This window comes from Hyperoodon ampullatus (assembly GCF_949752795.1).
Source record: "Hyperoodon ampullatus genome assembly, chromosome: 5".
Classification (NCBI taxonomy): domain Eukaryota; kingdom Metazoa; phylum Chordata; class Mammalia; order Artiodactyla; family Ziphiidae; genus Hyperoodon; species Hyperoodon ampullatus.
Window position 1 is genome coordinate 41,055,785 of NC_136918.1, and position 20,293 is coordinate 41,076,077.

Here is a 20,293-nt window from a genome sequence, read left to right on the forward strand (position 1 = left end):
TAAGTTCTTTCATCAGTGTCTTATACTTTTCTGCATACAGGTGTTTTGTCTCTTGAGGTAGGTTTATTCCTAGGTATTTTACTCTTTTTTTGCAATGGTAAGTGGAAGTGTTTCCTTAATTTCTCTATCAGATTTTTCATCATTAGTGTATAGGAATGCAAGAGATTTCTGTGCATTAATTTTGTATCCTGCAACATTACCAAATTCATTGATTAGCTCTATTAGTTTTCTGGTGACATCTTTAGGATTCTCTATGTATAGTATCATGTCATCTGCAGGAAGTGACAGTTTTACTTCTTCTTTTCCAATTTGTGTTCAGTTTATTTCTTTTTCTTCTCTGATTGCCGTGGCTAGGACCTCCAAAACTATGTTGAATAATAGTGGTGAGAGTGGACATCCTTGCCTTGTTCCTGATCTTAGATCAAATGCTTTTAGTTTTTCACCATTGAGAATGATGTTTGCTGTGGGTTTGTCATATATGACCTTTATTATATTGAGGTAGGTTCCCTGTATGTCCACTTTCTGGAGAGTTTTTATCATAAATCGGTGTTGAATTTTGTCAAAAGCTTTTTCTGCATCTATTGAGATGATCATATGGTTTTTCTTCTTCAGTTTGTTAATATGGTGTGTCACATTGATTGATTTGCATATAGTAAAGAATCCTTGCATCCCTGGGATAAATCCCACTTGATCATGGCGTATGATGCTTTTAATGTGCTGTTGGATTCTGTTTGATAGTATTTTGTTGAGGATTTTTGCATCTATATTCATCAGTGATATTGGTCTATAATTTTCTTTTTTTATAGTATCTTTGCCTGGTTTTGGTATCAGGGTGATGGTGGCCTCATAGAATGTGATTGGGAGTGCTCCTTCCTCTGCAATTTTTTGGAAGAGTTTGAGAAGGATGGATGTTAACTCTTCTCTAAATGTTTGATAGAATTCTGGTCCTGGACTTTTGTGTGTTGGAAGATTTTTGATCACAGTTTCAATTTCATTACTTGTGATTGGTCTGTTCATATTTTCTATTTCTTCCTGGTTCAGTCTTGGAAGGTTATACCTTTCTAAGAATTTGTCCATTTCTTCCAGGTTGTCCATTTTATTGGCATAGAGTTTCTTGCAATAGTCTCTTAGGATGCTTTGCATTTCTGTGGTGTCTGTTGTAACTTCTCTTTCATTTCTAATTTTTTTTGATTTGAGTTCCTCCCTACTTTTCTTCATGATTCTGGCTAGTGGTTTATCAATTTTGTTTATCTTCTCAAAGATCCAGCTTTTAGTTTTATTGACCTTTGCTATTGTTTTCTTTGTTTCTATTTCATTTATTTCTGCTCTTATCTTTATGATTTCTTTCCTTCTACTAACTTTGGGTTTTGTTTGTTCTTCTTTCTCTAGTTCCTTTAGGTGTAAGGTTAGATTGGTTATTTGAGATGTTTGTTGTTTCTTGAGGTAGGATTGTATTGTGATAAACTTCCCTCTTAGAACCGCTTTTGCTGTGTCCCATAGGTTTTGGATCATCATGTTTTCATTGTCATTTGTCTCTAAGTATTTTTTGATTTCCTCTTTGATTTCTTCAGTGATCTCTTGGTTCTTTAGCCACGTATTTTTTATCCTCCATGTATTTGTGTTTTTTACATTTTTTCCCCTTTAATTAATTTCTAATATCATAGCATTGTGGTCAGAAAAGATGCTTGATATGATTTCAATTTTCTTAAATTTCCTGAGGTTTGATTTGTGACCCAAGATGTGATCTATCCTGTAGAATGTCCCGTGCACACTTGAGAAGAATCTGCTGTTTTTGGATGGAATGTCATATGAATATCAATTAAATCTATCTGGTCTATTGTGTCATTTAAAGCTTGTGTTTCCTTATTAATATTCTGTCTGGATGATCTGTCCACTGGTGTAAGTGAGGTTTTAAGGTCCCCCACTGTTACTGTGTTACTGTCAATTTCCTCTTTTATAGCTGTTAGCAGTTGCCTTATGTATTGAGGTGCTCCTATGATATGTACGTATATATTTATAATTGTTATATCTTCTTCTTGGATTGATCCCTTGATCATTATGTAGTGTCCTTCCTTGTCTCTTGTAACATTCTTTATTTTAAAGTCTATTTTATCTTATATGAGTATTGCTACTCCAACTTTCTTTTGATTTCCATTTGCATGGAATATCTTTTGCCATCCCCTCACTTTCAGTCTGTATGTGTCCCTAGGTCTGAAGTGGGTCTTTTGTAGATAGCATATATATGGGTCTTGTTTTTATATCCATTCAGCAAGCCTGTGTCTTTTGGTTAGAGCATTTAATCCATTCATGTTTAATGTAATTATTGATAGGTATGTTCCTATGACCATTTTCTTAATTGTTTTGGGTTTGTTTTTGTAGGTCCTTTTCTTCTCTTGTGTTTCCCACTTAGAGAAGTTCCTTTAGCATTTGTTGTAGAGCTGGTTTGGTGGTGCTGAATTCTCTTAGCTTTTGCTTGTCTGTAAAGCTTCTGATTTCTCCATTGAAAATGAATGAGATCCTTGCTGGGTAGAGTAATCTTGGTTGTAGGTCCTTCCCTTTTATAACTTTAAATATGTCATGTCACTCCCTCTGGCTTGTAGAGTTTCTGCTGAGAAATCAGCTGTTAACCTTATGGGAGTTCCCTTGTATGTTATTTGTCATTTTTCCCTTGCTGCTTTCAATAATTTTTCTTTGTCTTTAATTTTTACCAGTTTGATTACTATGTGTCTCCACATGTTTCTCCTTGGGTTTAACCTGTATGGGACTCTCTGTGCTTTCTGGACTTGGGTGGTTATTTCCTTTCCCATGTTGGGGAAGTTTTCAACTATAATCTCTTCAGGTATTTTCTCGGGTCCTTTCTCTCTCTCTTCTGGTTCTGGGACCCCTATAATGCGAATGTTTTTGCATTTAATATTGTCCCAGAGGTCTCTTAGGCTGTCTTCATTTCTTTTCATTCTTTTTTCTTTATTCTGTTCCACAGCAGTGAATTCCACCATTCTGTCTTTCAGGTCACTTATCCGTTTTTCTGCCTCAGTTATTCTGCTATTGATTCCTTTTAGTGTATTTTTCATTTCAGTTATTGTATTGTTCATCTCTGTTTGTTCTTTAATTCTTCTAGGTCTTTGTTAAACATTTCTTGCATCTACTTGATCTTTGCATCCATTGTTTTTCTGAGGTGCTGGATCATCTTCACTATCATTATTCTGAATTGTTTTTCTGGAAGGTTGCCTACCTCCACTTCATTTAGTTGTTTTTATGGGGTTTTATCTTGTCCCTTCATCTGATACATAGCCCTCTGACTTTTCATCTTGTCTATCTTTCTGTGAATGTGGTTTTTGTTCCACAGGCTGCAGGATTGTAGTTCTTCTTGCTTCTGCTATCTGCCCCCTGGTGGATGAGGCTATCTAAGAGCCTTGTGCAAGTTTGTGTTGAAGTTTTTTAGAGGGATAATTAGGAAATATCTATCAAAATTTAGACTAAGAAGTAAACTGAAAATCAATGTGCCTTCTTTTAGCCTTTTTTTTTTTTACATTTTAGAAATATATATATTTCCATACATTTCAAACTGATCACCACAATAAATCTAGTTACAATATATCACCATACAAAGATATTACATAGTTATTGACTATATTCTCCACACTGTACATTTCATAACCACGACTTATTTGCAACTGGAAGTTTGTGTGTCTTAAGCTCCCTCACCTATTTTATTCCTCCCCCACCGCCTACCCCTCTGGCACAGTTGTTCTCTGTATCTATAACTCTGTCTCTGTTTTGTTATGTTTGTTCATTTGTTCTGTTTTGTTTTGTTTTGTTTTGTTTTTAGATTGAACAGATAAGTGAAACCATATAATATTTTTCTTCCTCTTTCTGACTTATTAGCATAATACCTTCTAGGTCCATCCATGTTGTCACAAGGAAAAAGATTTCATTCTTTTTTATGGCTGAGGGCTGAGTACTGTTCTATTGTGTGTGCACATATATCACATCTTCTTTATACATTCATCTATTGATTGGCACTTAGACTGCTTCCATATCTTGGCTATTGTAAATATATTATTTGTCAAGTGATTTATTTGCTACACATTCAATTACCCAAGTTCAACTCAATTCACTTAAAATCAATACAGCATTATTGAGGATTTTTTTCCCATAAGGTTTTATTTTGTTGGGCCTCTACCAGAGCCATTTACTTGCAGTTTTGTAAACACTGCTTATTTGAATGTCACTTTTATGTGTGCTTCACATTTCAACTGCTGAATATTTCTTTAACTTAATCTTTTATTTGAGAATGGGCAGGCTTTTCCTTTATTTCAGTTTACTATCTTGTAGTTTTTTTAAGGATAGGTTCCCTGCTTTCATTCCCACATTCATCTCTATACCTACCTCTACCAATGGCCACTGAACAGCTTTGGCAAATGTCCTAGATCTGGTTTAAGAGAATTGACTGACAAATTCCCACAAATTAACATTTCAAAATTTTCTGAGGTCACCACAGCCTGTTGGTTGCTGGAAAAGAATAGAAGTCTCCTAAATCAGGCTCCTAATACTAACACAGCTACCACCACCATCACCCCACTTCCAGTAAATAAAAGTGATAAAAAATTCATAGTCCCTCAAATTTAATCAAATATTATATGTTACAGGAATTTGAAGCATATCCAATTCATTATGAGATGGAAATCTTTAAAAGTATTCCCATGAGAGTGTCTTGAATCTCAAACCTATTAAAACATAATAATTTCACAATAACTTTTGATATAGAAAGGAGACAAGGAATACAACTAATACAAAGGGATATCATTCCTCTAACTATGTAAATTCCTGCCTGGTTCAAAACTATTCTCGATTAGGAGTCCAGCTTTTAAAATACAGAATGTATTTAGAAAGCCAGAATTTTTTACTTTTAGAGTTGGAAGAACATTACCAATTGGAGAAAACTACAAATGGCTTCTGAATGCAGTTATTTATTACCAGCCATGCTCAATGAAGCCCTAAAGGATATCATTTTGTCACGTTTATTTTGCTGCTATTAATGTCTTACTTTGAAAAATACCTCATTCAGATTGTGGATTCCTGTTGGGTATGTTTCCCACCTTTTCCTTTTGTTTGTCATTTGGAATTAGTAGTGCATATTAAAAGGTAAAGAGGAAAGCAAATGGCCAGCGAAACTAGAAGAAATGCTTGAGAGTTGTTTGTTGTTTTCTTAAGAAATAAAATAGCTAGCTATTTATTTATAACATGCTAATCAAATAAACATAACCCATTCTTCTCCTCATGTCTTCCAACTGAAATTAAGAACCAATGTATGATAGTGATCCTATTAGCTGTACTATATTAGATTGAGTTAACTAGGTTTTAAGAGAACTAGCACATTTCCCTACACAGCAGGAAACAGATATTTCCTTTCTGTTGTGTTTTGGGGGTCCCTCTTTAAGGTCATCTAGATACAAGCCAAACTCTGCATAATAGAAAGCCTTTTGAAAGGAGGCAGTTGTGGATTAGACTGTACAGTCATGAAGTCGGGTGGTTTTATCATTATTCTCAGGAGAACTTGCTCTGCACAAGCATGAATGGACTATTCTCTTAATGGAAAAGACTGCCTCTATCTTCATTGTAAAAATCAGAGTCGGGGAAAAATGTAAGAAGAGTTTTCTTTCTGGGACATTAGCCACTTGTGTTTCCTCAGCTCATGCTTGTATGAGATAGAACCCAGAGCTAAAAGGAGCATGAAAACTCCTGCACTTCAGGATCTCGCCTGTTTGCAAGTGAGAAGAATGGGAACAAAGAAAGGGGAACAAAGAAAAAGAGGCAAAATCCTTCTTCAAGTTCTTTAGCTTTCATCCTTCTCCTATTTTACCAGTCCCTTCAGTATTAGGATTTATAATGTCCAGGTGATAGACTAATTTGTAACTGGGTAGAATAGGTTCCTGATCAATAGATGTAAAGGAATGTTGTTTTTATTTCCCCTTTAGTAAAAGTGGCTTGAAAATATTAACAAGGAAAAAGAGCATTGTGGTTTCACTTCTCTGCGTGAACTCCCCACGTACATGGCAGTTCCTTTTTCTCAACCGGTCCTTAACATAACTGGGATCTGAACTTCCCATCCTGACTCCAGGACACTTCAGGCCATCTAAAGTCCAAAAAGAGACCCCCAAGTTGTTAAATAAGAAAGTAATCTACTCATCTGGTCATGGGTGGGATGAGATGGCCTATGTCACTTTCAGGAGATGTAGAAAAAGAATACACAGAAGGAAAGAGTGCTATACATTTAGAATCTACTAGTAATTAGTCTAGTGATCACTGGTTAGGAAGCCTTGGCGAGTCACTTACTTTCTTTGTGAAAAGGACTTCTGATCATGAATGAGGATAATAATGATATCTCTCTAAGAGTGTATGGTGAGGTGAGATGCCCTGTGTAACCGTGTTTCTCACTTTGAAGTCTGGACATTGAGCAGATGAGAGGAACCCACTTCTTGACTCTTGTTTTTCAGATCACTATGTGCAGGTGCTGGTTTGTCAGCATGAATGCGTGAGGGAACTTGCCACCCGCCCTGGCCGCCTCTCACCAATCGAGAACTTTCTTCCCCTACATTATGACTACCTACAGTTTGCCTACTATCGAGGTAAAGCGTGGATTATCTGTGAAAAACTTTGGGGGGAAGGGATGTGGCTCATCACAACAGACATCGAATTTTTGTGTGTTAGTCCTCTGCCTTCCTCAGTTGTAATCAAGCTACGGGGGTGTATGCATTTTCTCTCTCACCTCACATCACTACAGCTCAGAACAAGAGCAGAAGGTGAAACCACATGTGGGCAAATGTTGTGACAATGCCCTGAAAGTTATACTAGATTGATATTTTATGTGATTTTTAAATTTAATTTTTCTATTTAATTTGAAAAGATAATATACTCACAGGTTTAAAGACTAAATATTTAAAAACCTCTCTCTCTTTCTTTTCCCCACAACCCAATTTCATGCCCTAAAATCCACAGTTTCTCATTTACCCTTCCAAAATTTTATACAGAAACAACACACACACACACACAGTGTCTCTGAATTATTTTACCTCTTACACATAGAAGATAGCACATTATTTACACTCTTCCTCACATTGTTTTCTTCACTTAATGATACATATCAGATTGTTTTTAGTATGTTGGACCTATGAAATTCCCTTTTGCTTGGTCAAAAATGGTCAAATTTTGGCAGTTTTATATGGTTCAATCTAGTTGTTTCAGTACATAAAGATCCTCCTCATTAATTTTTCTTTATATCTAGATATCACCATACTATAATTTATTTAATGTGTCTCCTTACTGATGAGCATTGTGTTGCTTGTAATATTTTACTATTACAATCAATGATCAAATGAATAATATTTCCTGTATGTCATTTACATTTGCATGTAAATATCTATAGGATAAATTTCTAGAAGTACAGTTGCTGCATCAAATGGTTTATTTGTTTGTAATTTTGACAGATGTTGCCGATTTTTTTCTCCACACGGAGTACACTTTTCATTGCACAGCAACAGAATATATTATCAAATTTTAAATATTCCCAAATCATTACGTGAAAATTGATATCTCAATAAAGTTGTTTTTTTTTCTTTTGCGGTACGCGGGCCTCTCACTGCTGTGGCCTCTCCCGTTGCGGAGCACAGGGTCCGGACGCGCAGGCTCAGTGGCCATGGCTCAAGCGCCCAGCCGCTCCGCGGCATGTAGGATCTTCCCGGACCAGGCCACGAACCCGTGTCCCCTGCATCGGCAGGTGGACTCTCAACCACTGCGCCACCAGGGAAGCCCCTCAATAAAGTTTTAATTTCCATTTATCTCATTGAGAAAGAAAGAGTGAGCATCTTATGTTTAAAAGCAATTAATAGAATTTGGATTGCTGAAATTGGTCTTAGATATAATGTTTTCAAATTCAGCACAAAAATCAGAATTAATTTCAAAAATTCCACTCTGTATTAAATAATGTAAGTTGCCAGCAAATATCTTCAGGTGGAGCTTTTGATAATTTGTTGAAGACATCTAGCAGCATAGCAGACCGAAGTTAGTACCTTTGGAATACCTGAAATCCTGTCCTTCCTTTCATCTGCAACTATTTCTGCTGCTTCTACTCAACCTCACGGCATCATCCCTCTTTTCTTTTAATTTTTATTTTATATTGTAGTACAGTTGATTGACAATGTTGTGTTAGTTTCAGGTGTAAAGCAAAATGATTCAGTTATACATATACATATGTCCATTCTTTTTCAGGTTCTTTCCCCATATTGGTTATTACAGGGTATTGAGTAGGGTTCCCTGTGCTATACAGTAGGTAGCATCTTCCCTCTTACTGATCATTTCATGCTGACTCTCATGGACATGTTGACATATCTTTTAAAAATTTTGTAGACCAACCTAGGCTGACTCTAATGCCCCAACTCCTGGGTTTTTCAGTTGGCGAATATGTGAAAGCCTTGGAGTGTGCCAAGGCCTATCTTCTACTCCATCCGGATGACGAGGATGTCAGAGACAATGTGGACTACTATAAGAGTCTGTTGGATGACAGCACTGACCCAGCATCTATCCAGGCCAGAGAGGTAAGACCAATGTTCTGAGAAGAAACTCATTGTTCTGCTCAGTGCTCTGGGGAGAGTTGGTAAAAATATAACACTTCTCTTAAAGATAGCTAACAATTTAGTAAAAGTTCTAAGACTCAGTTCTTTGCAACTTTAATTAGTAATGCTAAAAGTAATTCACCTATGTGTTAGCTTGTGAAAATCTACAGAGATAGAGACATTTTTTGCAGCTGTGAATATTTTTTTAGCTCATTTGTTACTGTCTAAAGAAAATTATTCCCAATTGAACATTAATCATACCTTTTAACTGTTATTTAAGTATACATTTTCTTTTTTTTTTTTTCTGTAGGATTTGGCAATGTTTGTGAAGCATCATAAACTAGAATCAGAACTAATAAAATCAGCTGCAGAGGGTCTGGGATTTTCATACACTGAGCCGGTAAGAACAAAGAGGAGAGAGGAAAAGGTCTTTAAAGGAACTATTTGGTGCACTTCTTATTTATGATTGTATTCTCCAGCCCCTTTTGTTGAAGATTATAATCCCCTGCCTTTTGTAAACAAACACTGGAGGGAGGGTGTGTTTACCCTGTATATGTGATGAACTGTAAAAGACTTTAACAGATTTCCATGTCACTGAGAGCTAAAGTCAAAAGCAAATATACTTGAATAGGAAAGAAATGTTTTGAATATGATATGTTTGCCTCAGGATTGTTTTATTTCCTAATATCTATATGCAATATTTTGTATTTTCTTTAAACATTTCTCTTAAACATTTTAAACAATAAAAAGACTTCAAAAGAACAGAATCAGTCACAATCGTACTACCTATCATGCTGACTACTTTTTTCCAAGTGTCTCTGTTGCCTTCTTTTTTCTTATTTTTTTGGGTTGCGTTGGATCTTGCTCTGTGCAGGCTTTCTGGCTTTCTCTAGTTGTGGCGAGCGGGGGCTATTCTTCTTTGTGGTGCATGTGCTTCTCATTGAGGTGGCTTCTCTTGTTGTGGAACATGGACTCTAGGTACGCAGGCTTCAGTAGTTACAGCACACAGGCTCAGTTGTTGTGACACACGAGCCCTAGACCATGTGGGTTTCAGTAGCTGCAGAGCATGAGCTCAGTAGTTGTGGCATGTGGGCTCAGTAGTTGTGACTCATGGGCTCTCGAGTGCAGGATCAGTAGGTGTGGCACACAGGCTTAGGTGCTCTCCAGCACGTGGGATCTTCCTGGCCCAAGAATCGAACCCATGTCCCCTGCACTGGCAGGTGGATTCTTTTTTTTAAATTTTTAAAACATCTTTATTGGCGTATAATTGCTTTACACTGGTGTGTTAGTTTCTGCTGTATAACAAAGTGAATCAGTTATACATATACATATATCCCCATATCTCCTCCCTCTTGTGTCTCCCTCCCACCCTCCCCATCCAAACCCTCTAGGTGGACACAAAGCACCAAGTTGATCTCCCTGTTCTATGTGGCTGCTTCCCACTAGCTATCCATTTTACATTTGGTAGTGTATATATGTCCATGCCACTCTCTCACATCGTCCCAGCTTACCCTTCCCCCTCCTTGTGTCCTCAAGTCCACTCTCTACATCTGTGTCTTTATTCTTCCCCTGCCCCTAGGTTCTTCAGAACCAATTTTTTTCTTTTTTAGATTCGATAGATATGTGTTAGCATACAGTATTTGTTTTTCTCTTTCTGACTTACTTCACACTGTATGACAGACAGACTCTAAGTCCATCCACCTCACTAGAAATAACTCAGTTTTGTTTCCTTTTATGGCTGAGTAATATTCCACTGTATATTTGTGCCACATCTTCTTTATCCATTCATCTGTCAATGGACACTTAGGTTGCTTCCACGTCCTGACTATTGTAAATAGTGCTGCAATGGGCTTCCCTGGTGGTGCAATGGTTGAGAGTCCACCTTCTGATGCAGGGGACACGGGTTCATGCCCCGGTCAGGGAGGATCCCACATGCCGTGGAGTGGCTGGGCCCGTGAGCCATGGCTGCTGAGCCTGCACATCCAGAGACTGTGCTCCGCAATGGGAGAGGCAAAAACAGTGAGAGACCTGCGTACCGCCAAAAAAAAAAAAAAAAAAAAAAAAAAAAAAACAATAAATAAATAAATAAAAATGCTGCAATAAACATTGTGGTACATGTCTCTTTTTGAATTATGGTTTTCTCAGGGTATATGCCCAGTAATGGGATTGCTGGGTCATATGATAGTTCTATTTTTAGTTTCTTAAGGAGCCTCCATACTGTTCCCCATAGTGGCTCTATCAATTTAATTCAAACCAACAGTGCAAGAGGGTTCCCTTTTCTCCACACTCTGTCCAGCATTTATTGCTTGTAGACTTTTTGATGATGGCCATTCTGACTGGTGTGAGGTGATACCTCATTGGAGTTTTGATTTGCATTTCTCTAATGATTAGTGATGTTTAGCATCCTTTCATGTGTTTGTTGGCCATCTGTACATCTTCTTTGGAGAAATGTCTATTTAGGTCTTCTGCCCATTTTTGGATTGGGTTGTTTGTTTTTATGATATTGAGCTGCTTGAGCTGCTTGTATATTTTGGAGATTAATCATTTGTCAGTTGCTTCGTTTGCAAATATTTTCTCCCATTCTGAGGGTTGTGTTTTCATCTTGTTTATGGCTTCCTTTGCTGTGCAAAAGCTTTTAAGTTTCATTAGGTCCCAGTTATTTATTTTTCTTTTTATTTCCATTTCTCTAGGAGGTGTGTCAAAAAGGATCTTGCTGTGATTGATATCATAGAGTGTTCTGCCTGTGTTTTCCTCTAAGAATTTTATAGTGTCTGGCCTTACATTTAGGTCTTTAATCCATTTTGAGTTTATTTTTGTGTATGGTGTTAGGAAGAGTTCTAATTTCATTCTTTTACATGTAGCTGTCCAGTTTTCCCAGCACCACTTATTGAAGAGGCTGTCTTTTCTCCATTGTATATTTTTGCCTCCTTTATCAAAGATAAGGTGACCATATGTGCGTGGGTTTATCTCTGGGCTTTCTATCCTGTTCCATTCATCTATATTTCTGTTTTTGTGCCAGTACCATATTGTCTTGATTACTCTAGCTTTGTAGTATATATAGTCTGAAGTCAGGAAGCCTGATTCCTCCAGCTCCATTTTTCTTTCTCAAGTTTGCTTTGGTTATTCGGGGTCTTTTGTGTTTCATACAAATTGTGAATTTTTTGGTTCTAGTTCTGTGAAAAATGCCAGTGGTAGTTTGATAGGGATTGCATTGAATCTGTAGATTGCTTTGGGTAGTATAGTCATTTTCACAATGTTGATTCTTCCAATCCAAGAACATGGTATATGTCTCCATCTGTTTGTATCATCTTTAGTTTCTTTCATCAGTGTCTTATAGTTTTCTGCATGCAGGTCTTTCATCTCTTAAGGTAGGTTTATTCCTAGGTATTTTATTCTTTTTGTTGCAATGGTAAGTCGGGTGTTTCCTTAATTTCTCTTTCAGTTTTTTCATCATTAGTGTAGAGGAATGCAAGAGATTTCTGTGCCTTAATTTTGTATCCTGCTACTTTACCAAATTCATTGTTTAGCTCTAGTAGTTTTCTGGTAGCATCTTTAGGATTCTCTATGTATAGTATCATGTCATCTGCAAACAGTGACAGTTTTACTTCTTCTTTTCCAATTTGGATTTCTTTTATTTCTTTTTCTTCTCTGATTGCTGTGGCTGAAACTTCCAAAACTATGTTGAATAATTGTGGTGAGAGTGGGCAACCTTGTTTTGTTCCTGATCTTAGTGGAAATGGTTTCATTTTTCTCCATTGAGAGCAATGTTGGCTGTGGGTTTGTCATATACTGCCTTTATTATGTTGAGGTAAATTCCCTCTATGCCTAGTTTCTGGAGGGTTTTTATCATAAATGGGTGTTGAATTTTGTCAAAAGCTTTTTCTGCATCTATTGAGATTATCATATGGTTTTTATCTTTCAGTTTGTTAATATGGTGTATCACATTGATTGATTTATGTATATTGAAGAATCCTTGCATTCCTGGGATAAACCCCACTTGATCATGGTGTATGATCCTTTTAATGTGCTGTTGGATTCTGTTTGCTAGTATTTTGTTGAGGATTTTTGCATCTATGTTCATCAGTGATATTGGCCTGTAGTTTTCTTTTTTTGTGACATCTTTGTCTGGTTTTAGTATCAGGGTGATGGTGGCCTCATAGAATGAGGAGTATTCCTCCCTCTGCTATGTTTTGGAAGAGTTTGAGAAGGATAGGTGTTAGCTCTTCGCTACATGTTGGATAGAATTTGCCTGTGAAGCCATTTGGTCCAGGGCTTTTGTTTGTTGGAAGATTTTTAATCACAGTTTCAATTTCAGTGCTTGTGATTGGTCTGTTTATATTTTCTATTTCTTCCTGGTTCAGTCTCAGAACATTGTGCTTTTCTAAGAATATGTACATTTCTTCCAGGTTGTCCATTTTATTGGTATATAGTTGCTTGTAGTAATCTCTCATGAGCCTTTGTATTTCTACAGTGTCAGTTGTTACTTCTCCTTTTTCATTTCTAATTCTGTTGATTTGAGTCTTCTCCCTTTTTTTCTTGATGAGTCTGGCTAATGGTTTATCAATTTTGTTTATCTTCTCAAAGAGTCAGCTTTTAGTTGGCAGGTGGATTCTTAACCAGTGTGTCACCAGGGAAGTCCCCCATGTTGTCTTTTAAACGTTCTTCATATGAAGACATCCCTTTTGTAGAAGTAGTACCTCTATATATATAGATTTCTATTTTTATTTATTGATTTTTATTTGGGATAGCATAAGCAATTTCTATATCTTTACAGCTTTCAAAATTATTTTTAGCTACATCTATAGTTGACGTACAATAAATAAGTTAATCCTTTTCCTGCTGTTGAACATTTGTTTTACTTATTTTTGTTTTCTTGTGCCCAGATGAATGCATTAAGCATTTTTCTTTCTACTGAACTATATCCATAGGATAAATTCCCAGAAGTGGGTTAACTCTGCCATCAAAGTATATGAGAAGGTTTAAAATTTTTGAAATATTTTTTCTAGGAGAGTTTTCTGGCACCTTCATTATTCCTAATGGTTCATAAAAGTTTATGGTTTTACCATCAACATCTCAACAATGAGAAGCAACATCTTGATCTCATTCATATGCTTAATATATTATGTACAAAATGGTGCACCACTGTTGTTTTAATTTGTATTCTTTTGATTACTAGCAAAAATCAACTTTTCACAAATTAAGTATTTGTCCTCTCATTTGGTTTACCTGGACAAGTATTTTATTCATTTATCTGTTCATTGCTATATAAGTTCTTTATATACTGTACATGTTAATAGTTAATATAAAAAGCACTGATTATAATATATCCTATTTGTAACACATTTTTCGTCTCTTTGTTAGTTATGTTTTTATTGACACATTTTTAAAATTAGGATAATTTTAACGTACATTTCTAGTGTAATATTTCTGATATGTTTATATCCGGTATTACTATTTTTGAAAGTTATGTTATCCCAAATGACCCTAGGGAAAAAAGTCATTTACTTTATGGTCTTATACAGATGATTAACCAGACTGGACTTTTTGTTTATTTGTTTTATTTATAAAAGTGAAAGGAGTTATACTTAATTTTCTTCTAAGTGTCTTCTTGTTACCAAATTCTAAATCACTTTCTTGGACAAAAGAATGGATGCCCAGGCTAATTCCATGCTATTTTTTAAATCCAGTTTGTCTTAGCCAAAATTGCACCAACCTTAGCCTTCTTTTTTATTAAAATTTTAAAATAAATACCATATTATAGCTTTCTATAATATGCAAGTTTTCTAATATTTTAGGTCTTTTGAGTGTTTTATCTTATTTCTGTACATGGAATTTTAGTGACAAAACTACTGAGTTTTTTTTTTTTAATTTAAAACAGAATTATTGGATTCAATATGGAGGACGACAGGATGATAATCAGTAAGTTCTCCATTTAGAATGTTTATTTGTAATGAGAAGAAATACTTAGAATCATATTTATTATAAAGAACTTGGGCTCTATGAAATAGGCAAAAGGATATAATTAGAAGAGCTCTGAAATGGGAATTAGGAGTTCTTCATTCTGGTCCCAGCTCTTCCTCTTATTTCCAAGGCACCTTAAATAATTTATCTTCCTCTCTGGGTCTCATGCTTTTCCTCACATCAAGGGGTTGAATCAGGTGATCTCTAATGGCTAAATGTTCTGTGACTCTAAATCAGAGAAAGTTGGATGCTGTTTTTGATTTTTTAATAGAAAAAAAACAATTAAATTATCTTTTTCATGCTAAATTTTCTTACTGCATTTATTTGAAAGCATCAAGCTCAGAAAGTTTTACAGCAAGTTAAAATATTAAGTGTCATGAACTCAATCAGAATTGAAGAAAACTCAATTTTTTAAATGATAGATGTCAAAAGTCAGTTTACATGTTCTGAGCATTTCAAGGAGTCATAGAATCTTGGAGTTACACGTTTGAGGTTGTCAACTGAAAAAAAAATGCACTCTAAAACTGAGAGTTATGTTTTATTCAGTGGATTTTCTGAGGACTTCAAGCCCAGGAGACAGCCTCTCAGATGGCTCTGAGGGACTGCTCCCAAGAGTTAAGGGAGGAGCCAGGATGTATAGGAGTTTTGTAACAAAAAGCAGACAGTCAGAATAGCAAAATATTACTGTTAATTAAAGAAAACCAGACATCCCTAGTTAATTTAGGGTTTACACTTTTCTATGTATGGGAAGATTTCAAGAGCCTGGGCTCATTGAAATCATTCCTTTGATATGCACCTCAGCTCTCTGGGGCCAGTGTCCTGTGTTTTCCCATCCTGAGTCCCCTCAGGGTGCACCGTTGTGGGGAGGTTGCAGTGCCTGACTGCTTGATGGTGGGTATCCTTTTTCCATCCTCAGTTCCTTCAGGGCTCACCATCAGGGGAGGCTGTAGTGGCTGATGGCTTGATGGTCGCAACATCCTTCATTTACTGATATGGCAGGTGGCATTCTTAGTCCACAAGATTTTGAGGTCCAGGTTATTATCAAAATCAGAAACTGAGGCCCTGACAAGGCAAAGGACTCAATGTCTCACCATGAAGGACTGGCAGATCCAGACCTTCTTATTCAAAATCTTGTGGTCTTTCACTGAGCTTCAAGGGCTCAACCCCTGGGTGACCTCAAATTATTTCAAGAGATCCAAGAATGTATATGCATATTTGGATTTGCTCAGTTTGTATATATTGAAAGGGTATCATGCTATTGTGTGTGTTCACAAGGTTTGACACAAACTCATGTCTTCTATCTTGGAATAGTTGAGAACCACTACACTTGGACATGATTTATTTCAATTCAACCATCTTTCAGTGATGCGCTTTATTCAACACTTATAATACAACACTCTTAGCACTGTAAACATGCACGTGATCATTGTTTCATGCTCTGTTGGTACTCAAAGTCTAATCTCAAGGGGTTTACATTATGGATACAATGAACTGTAATAAAGGTTGCTAAGAAGATTTAGAGAAGTGAAATAGAGCACACTCATTGGGAAAATAGAGAAGAACTTCATGGAGGCAATGGCATCTAATATGATCTTGAAAGAAGTGGACTTGTGAACCACAAAAATATACAATATGAAGTCGTAGACTACCTGAGTAAGGTATCCTTTGCCTTTGAACATTTTTATTCAATGGGGTATTGCTATTTCAACTTTTTTTTTTTGAATGGGCAGGGTCCCTTCAGGAGTGAATGTGGAGGGGACAGCAGTTCATGGATTATCAACGCGGAAAAAGTCATCACCCAAGATAGAACGAGACCTAAGAGAGGGTAAGTATTATTGCACTTTTACTCTTAGAAGGAGGGGAAGGGGAGGCTGGGACTTGGCCAGTTCTTACCCATATCAGGGCAGAACCCATTTTCACTAAAAAATAAAGAATAGGACTAAACTACTCCAGTTCATAAAATTCTGAAAGCAAGTCTCAAAAATAAGAATGTCTCAGTTGTGTATATCACTGCTTTTGGTTTTCAACAAAAGTGCTACCAAATTCACTCACAGGAGTCCTGTGAGCTAAGCAGGGACTGTATGATCATTGCTGTCCTCAGCTGAGTACCCGAGGCTTGGAGAGGTTACCTGGCTTACTTCTCTCACATTGGAGGGGAGTGCTAGAGAGCATGGAATAGACTGTGTATCGGGGAAACTTGAAGAGACAGGTAACACGGGATATTAGTTAACTTAAGATCCTTGAGGCACATATCTGATCAGGGCTTAGAGAAATCAGTAGAATTTAGATTAGATTGACAGAAGTGTGGAGGGAGCCATTCAAGTGGATGAAACAAAGGACACAAAAGGCTCAGAGATGGAGACAGCAGGATATTAGATGCCTGTTTACATAACCTCAAAATGACTGGAGTCATAGGTGGAGTGTTGCCAACGTAGGTTTTAAATAGAGCCAAACATTCTTGTAATCATAACTTATTAGCAAGTGTAGTACTAACAACAGTAGTAATCCTTAACAATTATTATTACTTCTATATATTTTACAATTTTCCCAGCAAATTTATGCACAGTTCATTTTAATACTGGCAGCGTCTCCTGTGAGAAAAGTGTCCCCCACTTCACAGGTAAGAAAACTGAGGCTCACAGAGATTTAGTGACCTATCCAAAGCCTCAGAGCTTGTAATAGGTTAAGCAGGCTTTTGAATCCAAATCCTTTTTTCTGTTCTTCACCTGATGATGGAACATAGCAGTGTCTAGATATCTGAAATGTATCCCCTATTGATTAAATAATTGCAAGATAAGAAGAGGTTTTTAAAAAACCTTCATTGAGAATAAATACAGTCCCCCTTTCCCCAACAAGAGAGATGTCAGCACATTCCTCTAGCTGATTTGAAAACTTCTGGCTCTCTGCAGCTCTCACATTTCCCAGCCCTTTCCTTCCTCAGCTTCCAAGTCAGTTTGAGGCAGTAAACAGGATAATATGCTCATCTAATCTGACCTGGACCTCAGTTTGTAGTCACAAAGCCCAAGCTATTTTACAAGTGCCAGAGAGCTTCATGGTCAGCCAGAGTTCACATTGCTTTTTAAGCTGAGAAATCACCCAGGAAGTACGTGCCAGTAAGCCGGCACTTTGCTGTAAACGTTTGGGAAGCTCCAGGACAGTTGCCAAATTTCAAAGCATTTTTTTTCCTGGCTACCAGGGGATCTGATGTCCAGCAAATGACTAAGAAGGCTAATGGGAAGAGTAGAACAGAAAACTACACAGGATGGAGAAAGGTCATGATTGACTGGGTTGCCAAATTCTATCATTTCTGCCATTGAATGGGCTAATGAATCATAGGATGTTCCCTGGGAACCTACTGGAAAGCCTTCTGTGCAGTCACTAGAGATCAAAATATGGTCTAAATTAAGAACAGTGGTAGACAGAGGCAAAGTTCCCAATTTAAAAACACTTTCAACATCTTAGTCTGGCTGAAAGCAGATGTCAGGGAGGCAAGAAAGGATGTGTGCTTCCAGATTAGAATATATTTCAGCTTTTCTCATCTTCCACAAAGAGATTTCCATCTACTCTGTTACCTAACAGTATTTAGTAGTATTCATACTGGATGTCTCCTGAGCATTAAGATGGGAGTGACTCAGGGCTACTGCACCCCAGAGCGACTCCAGTCCTTGGAATATGCATGTCATCTTATTAAAAACATCTGTCACTTATCCATTCCTCTTTCAACCACCAGTTTTCCAAAAGCCCTGCTCGATAATAATCCCAGAGTCAGCAGGGGTACAATAGAAATAACTTTGAACTTGGAGTCAGGAAGCCTATCTTAGTCTGATGTTCTCCAGAGTGATGGGTAACTAGAGACTCACTCTCTCTGATCCTTATGGTCCTTTACCTGTAACAGAAGGATAGCAACTCTTTGGAGAGGATGAATATGAAAGTCTTTTGTAAACTGTAAAGGGCAGTGCTCATATAAGGGCTTGTTAGCACACTCCCGTCGTAACTTATATGACCTTGTCATATTTATGGTAAAATATATCTTCTTGCCATGAGCCATAGGCAGTGAACACAAAAGAGCATTTTCCTGTAAGATTCCTCTTTATTGCAAATGGAGAGTCAGAGCCAGGCACATACTTTATGAATGAGGGAAGAATTAAGTTGTTTAACTAAATCTCCTTAGGCTGTGGTTAAGAGTTGGCTGAAGCTGTCAAATCAGATCCCAGGAGCCACAACTTATTGGACTACATTTTTATTTTTATTTTAATGTTCTTCTCTGTCTGTTGTGCTACTAGTCATTTATAGGCTGGTAGACTTGCATTTTTGAATGGCAGGATTTATTTTTCCTTTTATATTTTTGTTTTCCTTTTGGTTAGTGGGTAGGTAGTTGCCTGTTTTTTGTTAAATGGATATGTGGGAAACCTTTGTATGAAGCTCTGGGTTTAGTGGTGGTTGTGCGAGCTACATGAAAGGCAGATGTCTAGTACAGATTCTGCCCAAACCTGTTAGAATTTAGGTATTTTAGACTCTGTGTTGCTCTTTGTCCCTTCACCTGATCTTTGTATATTGCTTATGCCATGGTTGGGGAAATTGTCAATATCCCAGTAGCTCTCTTTTAAATATAATCCATTATGCCATATGCTTATTAAGATATCTCATTCAAACTTAACACAATATACCAGACATATTTTAACAATTCAAAAATGATCATCATAATAATGGAAAATACTTACACAGAGCTTAAGCATGGTAGGCATTTTTCTGAATGTTTTAAAATAACTTTTGAAGACATGTTTTGAAAATAAACTAATATATTTAAAGTGATACACTCTCAATATAGAAAATGAGAAAAACATGGCAAAGTACAAACCAACCTAGTCCACTAAACCCTTGATCTGTCTTCCATTTCTATTCGAATTTTATACTAGAAAATTCTTTCCAGTGAACGTACAAGTATCTTGTCTTTCTTGTTAAAGGAACATCTCCCTCTACGTTTCTGAATGGAAATGGAATATGCCATTCACTTTTGAATATTTGAGGGAGAGTCTCAATGTGGCTATGGATCTTAACTATATAGATTAGAGCAACCTTTCCCAAACAAACTGTGTTTTTTGTTAAGAGGTCCATTCCATGCTGTGAAAAAATTTAGCACAAAGGTAGCAGCTTACAATAACATACACTTACTATCTCACAGTTTCTGTGGGTCAGGACTATGGGGGTAGCTTAGCAGGGTCCATTGCTTCAGGGTCTGTCACAAGGTTCCATCAAGTGTTGATCAGGGCTGACGTCTCTTCTAAAGCTGGGAAACTATCTTCTTCCAAGCTCAGATGACAGAATTCAGTTCCTGAAGGCTATTGGACTGTGGTTCTCAGTTTCTGGTTGACTGTTGGCTGGAGGATGCCCTCAATTCCTTGCCGTGTGAGCCCGTCCAGTACAGCCACTTGTTTCATCAGACTATAAGCTGAGAAAGCAACAGACTGAGTCAACCAGCAAAATAGGAGTTGCAATGTTATGTAACCAATCAAAGACGTGATATTCCATCACCTTTGCCATATTCTATTAGTTAGAGGCAAGCTCCAGGCGCCACCCACACTTGAAGGAAGCAAAGTACACAAACCTATGAGTACCAGGAGGTTGTGACCATTAGGGACCAACCTAGAGTCTCTCTGCCATAGGAAGGAAGGAGGGAGGAAGGAGGGAGGGAAGGAGGAAAGAAGGGGAAGAGGGGAAGG

The 20,293-nt window shown here is 37.1% G+C and overlaps 1 protein-coding gene across 1 annotated transcript in view; it reads left to right on the forward strand.

Moving 5' to 3' along the window:
- Positions 1-20,293, forward strand: part of P3H2 (prolyl 3-hydroxylase 2) — a gene marked incomplete at its 5' end in the record, with an annotated part of 155,221 nt that overhangs the window by 119,045 nt on the left and 15,883 nt on the right. Inside the window, 5 exons of the mRNA XM_079705515.1 lie at positions 6,498-6,629; positions 8,452-8,594; positions 8,923-9,012; positions 14,491-14,531; positions 16,304-16,398. Of these exons, the coding sequence (XP_079561641.1) occupies positions 6,498-6,629; positions 8,452-8,594; positions 8,923-9,012; positions 14,491-14,531; positions 16,304-16,398 (501 nt within the window). The remainder of the gene's footprint in view (positions 1-6,497; positions 6,630-8,451; positions 8,595-8,922; positions 9,013-14,490; positions 14,532-16,303; positions 16,399-20,293) is intronic.